The 14,594-nt window shown below is 39.6% G+C and overlaps 1 protein-coding gene across 1 annotated transcript in view; it reads right to left on the bottom strand.

Moving 5' to 3' along the window:
* Positions 1-13,823: 13,823 nt before the first annotated feature.
* Positions 13,824-14,594, bottom strand: part of LOC136875393 (uncharacterized) — a 46,875-nt gene continuing 46,104 nt past the window's right edge. Inside the window, exons 3-4 of the mRNA XM_067148944.2 lie at positions 14,293-14,552; positions 13,824-14,014 (exon numbers count right to left, since the gene is read on the bottom strand). Coding sequence (XP_067005045.2) covers positions 13,920-14,014; positions 14,293-14,552 — 355 coding nt within the window. The 3' untranslated portion in view covers positions 13,824-13,919. The remainder of the gene's footprint in view (positions 14,015-14,292; positions 14,553-14,594) is intronic.

The following is a 14,594-nucleotide window of genomic DNA, read 5'->3' as shown; positions in this document are numbered from 1 at the left end:
ACGAAAATGCTGTGACTGTACCTTAATTAAGGGCACGGTCACTTCCTTCCCATTCCTATCCCATCGTCGCGCCATAAGACTCTCTGTGTCGGTGCGACGTGAAGCACATAATCGTTTTTAAAAAGGTGGGGTAGAGTGAAAGAAAATATTCACTTTAAAATTAGAAACAATACACTCAGTATTCCAATTCTTCTAATTATAATTATCTATTTGTTTGAGGATGTAGACTTTACCACACAGATAGTTACTTTCAACATAAAAATGGGGATTACCGGGTTGATGGGGTGCAGAAACGACTTTATGACAAGGGATGATATGGTATTGTGTAAGAAGTTGGTCCAAAGAGTGAAAAACATAGGAATACAAACAATAAGGGCAGAATGTAATACCAAAATAAGCAAAAAATGTAGCAAAAAGTACTGAAATGTAAACAAAAAGGGAAATGAGAGGAATAATTAGGTGGCTGATGGGAGTGTATAAAAATAAAGCCATTAGACAAAACAATGAGAAAAATTGTGGCATTTCATGCAGTAAAGGTACTGAAGTGGCACACCTAATAAAAGATTGTAATGAAACAAGAAATAGCCTATCTAAATGGGAGTAGATAGGTAAAATCGAAAACGAACCTGAACTTTACACTCCTGCTAAGTTATTAATCAGAAAATGAAAGACACACGGAAGATAAAAGCAAAATTATGTAATATAAGTGGAATGTGGAATTCTAAAGAAGGTGAAAACAAAGATGCATGTAGATAGTAATAAGCCTAATAAGGATATGCATGTGGAGGTATTGCTAGTCTCTGTGACTTAGCCTTTGAGGCACTTCCTAGACTTTAACTAAGTTATTATCTAATCTTTAATTGAAGATACGTCCAAGGAGAACTTTTTGGATATTAGGAAATTACACTTATCTTTAATATTGTGTATAATAAAAACTAACTACATGAATTAATTTTGATTACAATAAATGAATACTCTATCTCCTGTTTGTGGTCATCCGTGACTGGGAAAGAAGAGTATTTTATTCATTCATTCATTCATTCATTCATTCATTCATTCATAGTTACCCTCAACTGTTTGAAAGTGACTTCTATTGTACTCCTGGAAATAATTTATAACTTACCTACAATAATGGAAAATTAGCTCCATGTGCACCGCTGTAATTTGGTACTTGATAGCACCTTGTTTGATATAACTGGTGCTCACCCAGCTGTCACTTCTCCAAAATTTGTGATGAAAACATTACACTTTAACCTATTCAATCTCGTTGCTTAACAGCTCCTATATGACACTCAAACAGCCATCGCCAGCATAGAAACCCCTCTACCAGGTAAGATAGGCTCTCTTGCCCCATGCTTACATCAGTTATAAGTTGACGATTGGTAAAACACATGACAGATAAAAGTGGGTTGTAGAAAGAGTAGAATGTCTGTACTTGCAGTGATGTTGAACACAACGTATATTTCGTAAGCCTAAATGAATACCAATGAAGAGTAAGATCAATGCAATATCGAGTAATTACTTATCTATTTAAATACTCAAATCCTAGAAATACGAAACAAAATAATAATAATAATAATAATAATAATAATAATAATAATAATAATAATAATAATAATAATAATAATAATAATAATATATTAAAACAAAGGAACCTGTACACAACGTATATAGATTATCAGAAACCATTTGACTCATTTCCCCACTCATGGTTAAAAAAGTACTTCATTTGTACGAGACCAATCCTGTCACAATTCATTTTCTTGGGATTACGATGGACAATTGGAATACAGGGAAATTGAAATCCACATTCCGGAGGAGCAATTTGGATTCAGGAAAGGGAGAGGGACCCTGCACGCAATTGCAAATCTACTAAACGACATACATGAGGCACTAAGGCACAGAGGAGGAAAATTTCACGTTGTCTTCATTGATTATACGAAAACTTTCGATTTCCTGAACAGAGCCAAGTTAATAAAGAAGCTAGAACATATGATTGGACAAAACAACCCTCTGGTCACTGCAATAAATAATTTGCTAGCATTCAATTTCGTTGAAATCGAAGACGGTGTAACAACCTCGTCCCCCATCACACAAACAAATGGGGTCCTCCAGGGTGATCCAATAAGCCCAATCTTATTCAATATCGCTACAGCAGATGTAACGAAGATAATACAGAACTCTCCAGTCGTGCTATACGCCTATGCTGATGACATGATACTAGGCTCTAGAAACAGGGAGGTCCTCCAGGAAGCAATGGACAAGTTACAGATTTGGGCTGTCGAAAATGACCTACAGTTAAATAAAGACAAAACTGTTTACATGACATTTCGAAAAGGAGGAAGAGTTGCGGCACAAGACACAATCACGTTTTCAGGACAGACCTTGAAAAGAGTAGGTAATTTCCGATACCTTGGCATCACTCTTCAATCTAATGGTACCTCTTATAGAATACACATAAGAGAAAGAACGGCAGCAGCCATACGAGGGATCTACGACATAGAAAACCCCACCATGATCTCGCTAGAAACAGCAATGCTTCTCTTCCGCAGCAAAATTCTCCCTGCTCTCACCTATGGTATTCATCTCATTTGGGACCACCTTACTATGACCGACTTAGAAACCCTAGAAAGAGTAAAAGCCAGATTCCTGAAAAGAATACTGGGGATAGCAAAAACAGCGCCATCAAGACTAGCATATATGCTTGCAAAAGAACGCTTTTTCATAGAAGATATGAGGTTCATCCTACAGCTACCATCTACACCACAAGCAGAAGAAGTCCTTAGGAAAAACAAGAAGAAATATGGCCGGAATTTTTCACAACAGAAGCCATGCTAGACCGAAGATGGAGTGGACCAAACCAGGTTTTGCGTAGTGCCATTACTAGACTATCTGTACATGGATTTCATCATAAATTGTGCATGAAAACATACTTCCATGACCCAGATGAAGACTGCTTATGCAAACTATGCAACAAAGTGTGTGAGCGTTATCATTTTACAATTTGTACACAGAGACACAAGACTCTAAAGGAATACAGCAAAGAATAATGTATTTTGTATCTATTTGATCAGTGTAGACTAATTTTATGTACGTTTGTGCGCACTTTCCTTAATAATAATAATAATAATATCTGATACAATTAAAATTGAACGTGGTATATTTCAAGGAGATTCATTAAGTCCTCTGTGGTTTTGCCTTGCAATGAATCCTCTATCCAATCTTCCAAAAGCTACTGGTTTTGGATTTGATGTTAAATACAACAATAGGAAACACAGAATATCCCATTTGTTTTATATGGATGATCTGAAAGTGTATGCCCACAACGAAACTCAAATGAACGCCCTGCTGAATATAACAGACTCTTACTCATCTGATGTGGGAATGACGTTGGGAGTAAATAAATGTAAGCTGCTAACAATTGAACGTGGTCGGTACACAAACTCCCAACCATATGAGCTTCATACCGGATCTCTAACTAAGGGAATAACACAAACAGAGACCTACAAGTACCTTGTATTTGCTCAGAATACAACTCTGGAGCACAAGAAATTCAAAGAGGAACTCATTGACAAATACACATCGAGGTTGCATGAGATTCTGCGTAGCTACCTAAATGCCAAGATCAAAATCAAAGAAATAAACACGTATGCTATTCCAATTTTTGTTTATTCGTTCGGAATTCTGAAATGGTCTGCTACAGAAATAGACAGTACACATAGAAAAACGAGAAATTTGCTCACCACCTATAGCTATAGATGACATCAGCCAAATTCATGCATGGAAAAAGTCACTCTTACACGAAAATCGGGAGGCCGAGGAATACTGGATCTTCAAGTCATGCTTCTGAATTAGATACGCTAGATGCTTTACGTCGCACCGACACAGATATGTCTTATGGTGACGATGGGATAGGAAAGGCCTAGGAATGGTAAGGAAGCGGCCGTGGCCTTAATTAAGGTACAGCCTCGTGTGAAAATGGGAAACCACGGAAAACCATCTTCAGGGCTGCCGACAGTGGGTTTCGAACCCACTATCTCCCGATTACTGGATACTGGCCGCACTTAAGCGACTGCAGCTATCGAGCTCGGTTTGAATCAGATAAAGAACCTAAGAAGATACTTCCATAAAAAGCAAGAAAACAGCCTTCTCCATAAAGCTGTAGTACTTGCTGACCAGTACACTCTACTGTATCCCTATAATGCCTCTGACCCTCATACAATTCACCAGCATACAAATCACCAAGTATTCCTGCAAGAGAAAGAAAGGACCTGGGGAGAGAAAATACTCCACGGAAAATACTATAGCAATCTAAACCAACAGAGCATAGACAAGAATGAGTCGTGCATGTGGTTACAAAGTGGGCGCTTATTTGGGGAGACAGAGGGATTTGCAGTTGGTATACAAGACCAAGTAATAGCTACAAACAATTATAAAAAGTACATCATCAAAGACATCAGCGTACTCTCCGACAATTGCAGACGATGCTCCGTTCATCTCGAGACCATCGACCATATCACTGCGGGCTGCCCAGTACTTGCTCCCGTAGAATACACGAGACGACACAGTCATGTCTCGGGAATTATACACTAGGCACTTGCTCAGGAAAACCAATTAACTCAGGGCGTACGCCTTATTACAAGTACCACCCAACACCACTCCTGGAGAACGAGTCGTTTAAAGCATTATTGGGACACTGCTGTAGTGACACAAAACAGCCAACCACAACAGAACAGACATCATACTGGTAAACAAGAAAACTGGGACAAATTTCATTATTGATATCGCAATCCCAAATGACACCAACATCGACAGGAAGTACCATGAAAAAATTTGCAAGTACAAAGAACTTACAGAAGAGATCAAGAGGATCTGGAAAATGAAACTGGTGCGGATAGACCCTGTGATGCTGTCAGTCAACGGCCTCATTCCACACACACTTCACAAGAGTCTGCAAGAACTGGGCCTTACACCGAACATCTACAAAATGATGCAACGTTCTGCCCTCCGGTCAACATGCAACATTGTGCGATCGTTCCTCTCGCAAGAATGAAGATCCCGTGATCTAGAGTTTTGTGTATACCTGTAAATCAATAATGTGTAAATGCTTTAATTATTGTAAGGCACTTGCTGCACCCCGTGCCCCGTTACTACCCATATTTTCCTGTGGAGAAGTGTAAATAATAATAATAATAATAATAATAATAATAATAATAATAATAATAATAATAATAATAATAATAATAATAATAATAATAATAATAATAATAATAATAATTGTACTGGGCGGTACACCTCCACGCCGGTAATTCAAACCTTGCGCCAGTTGAAACCCCCCCTACTGGAATAAGTCTGAACTTTGTCTTATGTGTTAGTTTTCAAGTTACCCTGAAGATGTCACTACTTGGAAATTTTGAAGTTTCTGAACTGTGTTGTTTTCGACGTATTTTTGTTTTGCTTGTAGTAAGAAGTGTGAACATTCGCTTCTAGAGGACACTACTGAAGAACTACAACGGCGCACCCTAGTGCGAAGTGAAAGAACTGGTTTTTTTTTTTTTTTTTTTTGGAGAAAATTTAATTTCAAAAGTTTGTTCTTTGCTAAATTTCTTTCAGTCATTGTTTAAGTTGGCAATATTAACCCTTTCTTTCCCCTTGTTTTGAATTTAGCCAATCCCGAATTTCTTTAATTAATTTTCCACCAATAATGTGTTTCTTCTTCATCTTGTGTAGGGGTTTTCTTTATCCACCAATAAAATGTTTGTGGGCGGGTGTTTTCCTTCCTGAAACGCCTCGAACTTTCTGCGAGAGTATATAAACTGCTGATTTTAGGGTCTCCGGGCCACTTCAGTACCATCTTTCAGTGTGTAAAGTACATAGCAGGGAGCGGGTAGCGCCTCTTTCTTCGGGCAGCAGTTCCACAACCAGGTAATGGCCGATTAATAACTTATTTTCTTGCTAGCTCAGCAGTTTAACTCTCGGGGCGGGTCCGAAGCTTTTCCACGATGTAACTTTCCCTAAAATGTAAAGAATCTTTGTATTTATTCTATCTTTTAAGCTTCATATTGGGATAGAGAGTGCTTAACCCTCTCGAGCTCCCTCTCATATTGCATTGAGGTGAACTTATTTTCACAACCGTTTCTTCCTTAACGTAATGTAAATTGTTTCCTTCTAAAAGTCTCCTCTTTAGTATGGGATTAGCCCTTGCATTAACGGCCTAGTGCCAAGTAGGTTTTAAACAAAGTGTATTAGGAGCGCAAGTTCGCCTCCTCTCAAATTGGTATTTTAGAGGCCAGGTAATTAAATTTTCTCACTTAATAGGCCTCAGTAGGTTGGGTATCTTTACCCCTGTGTTTAGGTCATTAGAGGAAAACTTGAAGGTGGAGTTTGGTGTGGCCTTTGATAGGCTTAACCTTTGAGAGCAGATTGCTCTTTTTTGTTTCTGCGCGCCTCGAGGAGGCTTTATGATGTAATTGGGAGCAAGTGCTCCTGGGCATGATTGGGGTCTTCCGCCCCTTTGTTGAATTCTGTATATCGTAAAGTCGGGCTAATTGCTCAAGAATTGTGTGTCTGGCTCTCGGAGCCCCAAATCCTGTAATTGTACATTCTCGATTAGTGGTTTTGCTACTCTGTACCTGCCATTATTGTTATTTCTTGTTTTTTGCTAAGAAAATATAACCTTGTTAAATTTTAAATTCACTTTAATTTCGTAGCCTGAGACCTGTTCACCCCCCGCACCTTCTTTCACCTCTAACTACCACGGAAAACTCCGTAACAATAATAATAATAATAATAATAATAATAATAATACACTCGTGAACAAAAATAAGGATGTTATATATGTTCGTGAATTTCCATACACTCGAGAAGCAACGAACAGTACCATTTTTAGTTCACTAATACATTCGAATATATTCAAAACAGATATTTGCCTAAAATGCCCAAAGGTATGACTTCACACAAAATAATAATAATAATAATAATAATAATAATAATAATAATAATAATAATAATAATAATAATAATAATAATAATAATAATAATAATAATAATCGTATGGCCTCAGCTACCGTGTGCAGACATTTCGATTTGACGCCATCTGGCTGTCTGCTCGTCAATTTCGACGTTCCGTTTTACTCTAGGTCCGCTAGATGGCAGGCAGAGTAAACCGGATCTCTCTTGGGCGTCTATGGCTGAGATTTAATTAATTTCGTCGGGTAAATACCAAATGTATCACCAGAGGTCTTTTACATGCCGACATCGTACGACATGGAGTGTCGAATGGACTTTTCTCCGCCCTTCAAAAATCCGACTACCTCTGCCGGGTTTGAACCCGCTATCTTGGGATTCGGAGGCCGACACTCTACGGATCCATGCCATATCTGCTCGGTAAGATAGTATAGTAAAGAGTCAAAACGACATGTGCTCAGCACGGACAACGACATATACAGTGCATCGGGTTCCTGCAACACTTGGGTAATGGACTAGCACTCGTGCAATTAACAAACACCCAGAAACTCATGACTTATTCATGGAGGAACCAGACGTCCTACAACACAAAGCTAGAGTATGTATCTTGTTATCGGATCCTTGATTGAAATTTCGGCGTAGCGACCTACATTTCACAGGCTCGGGGGTTCGATTCCCGCGTCTAGTTAATTTCTCTGGTTCAGGAACTGGACGTTTTTGTTTATCTCAATACATACTGCGAACCACCACATAAACACGTAATAGTAAATCCATGCGTCCACATACGGTTGGCGTCAGAAAGGGCGTCTGGCCGTAAAACAGGACCAAATCCACATATGTGTGATACAGATCCCACCAGCAAAACGACCTTATCAAGGTCTGCGAACTGTGACATAAGAAGAAAAACAAAAAGTAGTAGTTCATATAACACAGTGTTAAATTTTTTTTGCATATTACAATTTCACACAGCATATGTCACGGTACCTCAAACATATTTACTGTACGCCCTTTAGTACAATGTCTGAGACAAATGGTAACGCTAAACCTTGATCAGTTCGATTTGTCCGATAGAATGCATTTGTCATGTCGGTCTTTTTAACATCATCACTTGTACGGTCAGTGGTGTAAGACTGGGGTATATACAGCAAATAGTACCCAGTTCTGCTATTGAACGCATCGTATTGTGACATTCTTGCAAGAAAGATGGTGACAAATGGATGTCGCCACTCGTGTTGGAGTGAGTCAGAGTGATGTCTGCGGAATTTGGAAAAAGTTCAAGGGGACACAGACGGCTGCTGATCGACAACGGACGTGACACCTACGAAAAACAACTCGCAGGAAGGATCAGTATTTGTAGCTTTTTGCATGTCGTAGGCCGGCTGCTACTGCTACGTCGTTCCGCCATGATCTTCGGAAGGCCACCGGAGTGAATCAAATAGTGCGAAATCGGCTGCACAATGTATGACTGATATCAAGGAAGCTATGCCAAAACTCCTCGTAAACCGCACTTTAGGGCGAGGTGGACTACAACTCTTGAGCCATGGCATCAGGAACAGAGGGAGCATACGCTCTTGTCTTACGAGATTATCATAAGCTTGCACTCATACAATAGCAGCATTAGAGTCTGGAGATGATCTGGAACGAGCCCTTCGTCCTGGAGCTCCATCAGCAGCAAGGGAGTTGCGTCATGTTTTCGGGTGGGATCGTGTTTGATTGATTGCGCCTTTAATTATTATCCGGGGTAGCATGACTGGTCTTGTATTCAACCTGTAGTTACAGGATTTAATGTTATTGTTGACGAGGGATTTACACTTATGGATGATAATGCTCATGTTCATAGAACAAGAGTGTTTGACACGCATGGCATATAGTCTAAGCAACAGGACCATACAGGGACCTTACCGCGAAAAATTCATGGCAGTTCTGAAAATTGGCATACTTTATGTTTCTTGGGTTGCTGAATCAGAATTTTTAACTTTCCATCAAAAATTCATCTCCCCGAAATTTTGAGAAAATGCCCCAAAAAGTGGATTTAAAATATTTTTGTATAAAAAGGTCCTATGACATTTTGACGTAGGATGAACGGGAGGGGGATGCGTGCGTGCGTGCTTGCGTGCGTGCGTGCGTGCCTCGGAATATGGGTTTCGGTGCCGCGCCAAGTTACGCAACTCCGCTTAACCACCCGTATCGTTTACGTTCGCTCTCCCGTCTCCACCCTCCACCTTTTAGGCCTACTTCAAACTCTCTTCCCCTCCCCTCTCCTACATCATTCTTCGTTTCAGCATCTGGAAGTCCCCGACCCCGGACCGCTCATCCTAAAAGAGGTGTAAGAAGACGGAGAAAGGGGAGTACTTTCCATTGTAAAACCTTCCGAAGTTAATGGTTGAAAGTTACGATAAAAACTAAGAATATGCATACGTACAATAATGTTATAAGGCAGTTGAAACATAATTTAATAGTACAGAGTTCGCTCAAGTCTAGCCGAAAAGGAGAAGAAAGGAGAACACAGATTAATTTGTTGTTCGTATAATTTATTTCATATGGAAATATGAAATATTAACTTCGAAAGGTTTTACAATGGGGGTTCTGGATAAATGGGTGCAATGACCACTGGGTGAGGTTAGTACGTCATAACCTTATGTACGAGGGCAATCCTAACCTAACGGGCTCCCCTTGAAGGAGCCAAGTCGGTCTCGTCACCTCTAGGTGAGGTTGGACATCATTATGACCTGTTAACCTAACCTTGCCCACAAACGCTAACCTAACCTCACGCAGGCTCTTTACGGGCTCCCCTTGGAGGAGCTTAATCGGTCAGATGACTTATACGTGAGGTTAAGACGTCATTATAATATCTTAACCTAACCTTGCCCACGAACGCTAACCTAATCTCACGTAGGCTCTTTACGGGCTCCCCTTGGAGGAGCCCAATCGGTCAGGTGACGTGTAGGTGAGGTTAGGACGTCATTATGACGTGTTAACCTAACCCTGGCCGTGAACTATAACCTAACCTCACACGGGCTCTTTATGGAGGAGCCTTATCGGTCAGGTTAGCGACCGAGATTTCTCTCCCCATGCTCCCTAGCCCAATCGGTTAGGTGACCTGTAGGTGAGGTTAAGACGTCATTATGACGTCTTAACCTAGCCTTGCTTCGTAGGAACGCTAATTTAACCTCACAGCGCATCCTGACAGCTAGTTTATGAGTTACTAGCTACGTTTTGGCGATTTGGTTAACAGATGGCGCTAGCAGTAAGCAGTTAGTTCTGTGTCCTCCACTATATGGCATTGGTGGAACAAGAGTAACCAAAATGAGAGAGTGTGCGGCACGCATATATCACAGTGGTGCATTCTGTTAGTTCGTGAGTTACTTGCTACATGTGGAGTTTTGACTAACAGAAGGCGCTATATGTTGTTTGCATGCTTGCAACAGTCGGCATACAATCTGCTGTTAACTGACATTTACGCCCGACCCTACATGTGCTTTCAATGTTTGGAACTCTCGATTTTTTGTTACATCTCCTCTACCTTACAGATTTGAACACTGGAGATTTCCGGTAACCTACTACAGCTTTTTACAACAATCTAAGATGAGCCTCTTGTGTTACAAACTAAAACAAAATAATGGTACAGACTGATATAGAGGAAAATGTAGGTGTCAGGAAGGACATCCGGCCGTAAAATATGATCAACTCTACATTACGACATAGATAGCACCTGCAATCCCACTAGGGGTGTGGAAGAAAGTGGAAGATTAAGAAGAATTCACGGTCGGAAGGCTAAATTTACGCGTGTTATTAAACGCAAACAATGAAGGGCATCTAACCAAAAAACTACAAACTTCATCTATGATTCGTGTCGAACAAAAACCCATCAGGTTAGCCAGGGAGTTAAAAATTGCGCTTTCACGAGTTATTAAACACGAAACAGAGAAAGGCATCTATTACATTAATAAGAATACAACTTCAGAAGTTGCTTGATGTGAAAATGGAAACCAAACAGGCTTGTACATTCACCTGACTGTTAATAACGTGAATATAGTCACGATATCTCCGATTTCATACAATCAAATCTAGCATACTTACTTATATTTTCTTTGTCTTGTAACAGGAACATAAATTTCAAAACGTATATATTATGTAATACTTATATCATATTATAAAAAAGTAATTTTCAGTTTGATAGGATACAACGTTATTCTTTCTTGTAACAGAAACAGGTATATTATTGAAAACGTATGTATAAAAGAATACTTACTTGAAACATAATAGTTAAAATATACATTCTTTAAATTGCAAAGGGAAAGAAAGTTGAAGACTGCAAGAATTGAACTACTTTGTACAACATTCTTTTTTTTATTGTTTATCTTATTAACGTTTAATATTGACGTTAGGAGTTAAAGGATAGGTTATCACAGTAAAATAAAACAATATTACTTTGCTTTTCTATGTATTAATTACGTCTTTAAACAATATTATCGGTTGACTAGATTTGTGGAGACGACGCACACTTGTTGCTGAACGATGTGAAGTTTTAGGTACCGTATAATTGGTGCTGGATAAAATTCCTTTAAAGGCTTTTAATACTTCCACTCTACGATTACAATTAGTTTTTAACAGTATTTTTAGCGTGACACATTTAATGACAAGAATTATAAATATCTTTGTAGATTTTAATTTTCAGCTGAAGAAGGCCTAATTGGGCCCAAACATGTCCTGTAAATATATATATGTAGCTATTTAACACGAACAGTCACAAAGTATTGAATCTCCTTGGCTGAATGGTCAGCGTTGAGGCTTTCGGTCCAGAGGGTCCAGGGTTCGATTCCCGGTTGGGTCGGGGACTTAAATCGCACCTGATTAATTATCCTGGCTCGGGGACTGGGTTTTTGTTTGTCCCAACGTTCTTCTTTTCATATTCAGACCACATATCACACTACCAACCACCTCAGAAACACTCAATAGTGATTACATCCTACGCATAGGGTTGGCGTCAGGATGAGCATGCGGTCGTAAAAGAGAGACAATTCCACGTATGCGACAATGTTCGCACGCTCGATTCCACAGGCATGAGAAAAGTGGTAGAAGAAGAAGTGACAAAGTAGGCCTATAGAATAGGTGAAACTCGAAAGTGTCATATTTCATAAGGAATAAAATTGTGCTATGTCAAAGTTAATACGGAACATAGAATGAATTTAAAGTTGCAAACTGTTATTATTTCTCAATGTAATTAATTGTTAAGCTGCATGTGGATTATTTAAGGTGCCAATAGATGAAATGTTCTCTCCTCAGCTGCTGGAGTTCTGTAGCTGTAGACTGAGAGCATTAAATTCATTCATTCATTCATTCAATAAATGAATCCTCTCTCCCCAGTTAGTGGTTACCCGAGACTGGTATAGAAAAGTGTTTTATAAATAAATTGATTGAAGTTTCTCTGAAAGAATCGAACTGCAATATAGCCTATGCCAGCTGCCAAACCAAACCCCATAGCGCAACAGCTCCGAAGGGCCTTGGCTTACCAAGCGACCGCTGCTCAGCCCGAAGGCCTACAGGTTCTGAGGTATGGTGTGGTCAGCACGACGAGTTCCCTCGGCCGTTATTCTTGGCTCTCTAGACCGCGGCCGCTATCTTACAATCAGATAGCTCCGCAGTTGTAATCACGTAGGCTGAGTGGACCTCAAACCAGTCCTCAGAATCAGGTAAAAGTCCCTGACCTGGCCGGGAATCGAACCCGTGGCCTCGGGTAAGAGACACGCACTCTACCCGCACACCGCGGGACCGGCAGTATATGCCAGCTACTTGTGTTTAATAATTTATTTTTGTAAATTACTTCTGAAAGGTATCAGTTGTATGGCTTAAGATTTTTTATTTATTTATTTATTGATTTATTTATATATTTATTTATTTATTTATTTATTTATTTAATTATTTATTTATTTATTTATTTATTTATTTATTTATTTATTTATTTATTTATTTATTTATTTATTGCTATTTGCTTAACGTCGCACTGACACAGATAGGTCTTATGGCGACGATGGGATAGGGAAGGCTTAGGAGTGGGAAGGAAGCGGTAGGTACAGCCCCAGCAATTGGCTGGTGTGAAAATGGGAAACCACGGAAAACTCTTTTCAGGGCTGCCGACAGTGGGATTCGAACTCACTATCTCCCGGATGCAAGCTCACAGCTGCGCGACTCTAACCGCATGGGCAACTCGCCCGGTGACTTAAGACTAGTTAATATTCGATGAGTATAAGAATCCTTGCAACTTTGTAGCTTCTGAAAGTGAATCACCTCAAAATTGCCACCGGGAGTATTTCCAAAATAAGACTGGCGTGCTGTTTTCATTGAATAGAAGTATAGATAGGGGTTCACAAAACTAGTACAAGCAGACCTTACCGCAATGATTATAAAGTGATTTGATAGCACGAAGTTTGTTTTTAAATGGAACAGTGCCTATCGACACTAATAAAATAAATGTAGACAAGATTAGGATCACAATAGTGTTGGTCTTGGTACAAATAATTAATTAAATATCGTCATTTGAATCTGTGATGTTGTCTACTCTCCCTAGTCCGTCGACCTGGAAACATTTGGTCAAGACAATACCACCTTTTGGTCTATTAATGTTAATAGGCACAAATAAAACATAAACTTAGTGCTAGAAAACCAATTTCTGATCATAGCATGGTCTACACTTTTGAGCCTCTATCTATATTCCCATTCTGTGAAAACAGCACATCAATTGCCCATCTCTTGCCATTTCAAAGAACGAGATGAACTCACGAGAATGTCACATAAATTACAAAGATATTTCAAACTAAAAATAGAAAATATATGTTACTACAATTCCTTGTTTGACTGAAATCCCATTTATTTGTTTGCAGTGACGAATGTATTGTACAATCTAGTTCGTGTGTTACGCTGCGTCGATGAGAGTTCACTGGGTAAGAACTTAGCTATTCAATGGCGATATCAGAGCAGGTGCGGAAGGTCTCTTGAGGGCCACAACCAAGGGCTGTAGTCCCGTTGTCACATTTTCCCCAGGTGTTACCTGTAAACGTAAAAAATAATTCATTAATAAATGATCAGAGGAAACTTGGTGCATGAGGAATTATCATTATTACACCGCAAGATGAAAATCCAGATCTTGGAATATGAAATTTTAATTTCTTGGCCTCGCAAATGGTCGAACTAACAAGAAATTATCAGAACTGCAAACTATACTGTACTTGACCGTAAACTTCACATCAGTTCAGTGCATTCTCTGCTATTTCCAAATTATGATATGCGAATTACTGTACGGAAGTACTGTAGATCGCTAATTCTCACCTGTAGTATAGGTCCACTGCAGCACGCACTGGCTGCAGGTCAAGCCCTTCGGCAGCTGGAGGTTGGTCGAGTAGTAGCCTGGTACGAACTCGGGCAGGTAATACTTTGTTCCGGAACCGTCAGCCTGTTGGAGCAGGTACTGGTCAAAACACTCGTCCGTCTCCATTTTCTCTTTCAGCGGGCAAAGCCGGAATTCAAAGTAACCCCTGTGGTTAGCTGTGATCTTCGCTTCTACTCTTACCACTTCGCCAGCTTTGTACCTTCAAACATAGAGCAGAGAAGAATAAAGATGCCGAATATGA

This window comes from Anabrus simplex, chromosome 1 (assembly GCF_040414725.1).
Source record: "Anabrus simplex isolate iqAnaSimp1 chromosome 1, ASM4041472v1, whole genome shotgun sequence".
In the NCBI taxonomy this organism is placed as follows: domain Eukaryota; kingdom Metazoa; phylum Arthropoda; class Insecta; order Orthoptera; family Tettigoniidae; genus Anabrus; species Anabrus simplex.
Note: the sequence above shows the minus strand (reverse complement) of the source record. Positions and strands in the feature narration are given on the sequence as shown.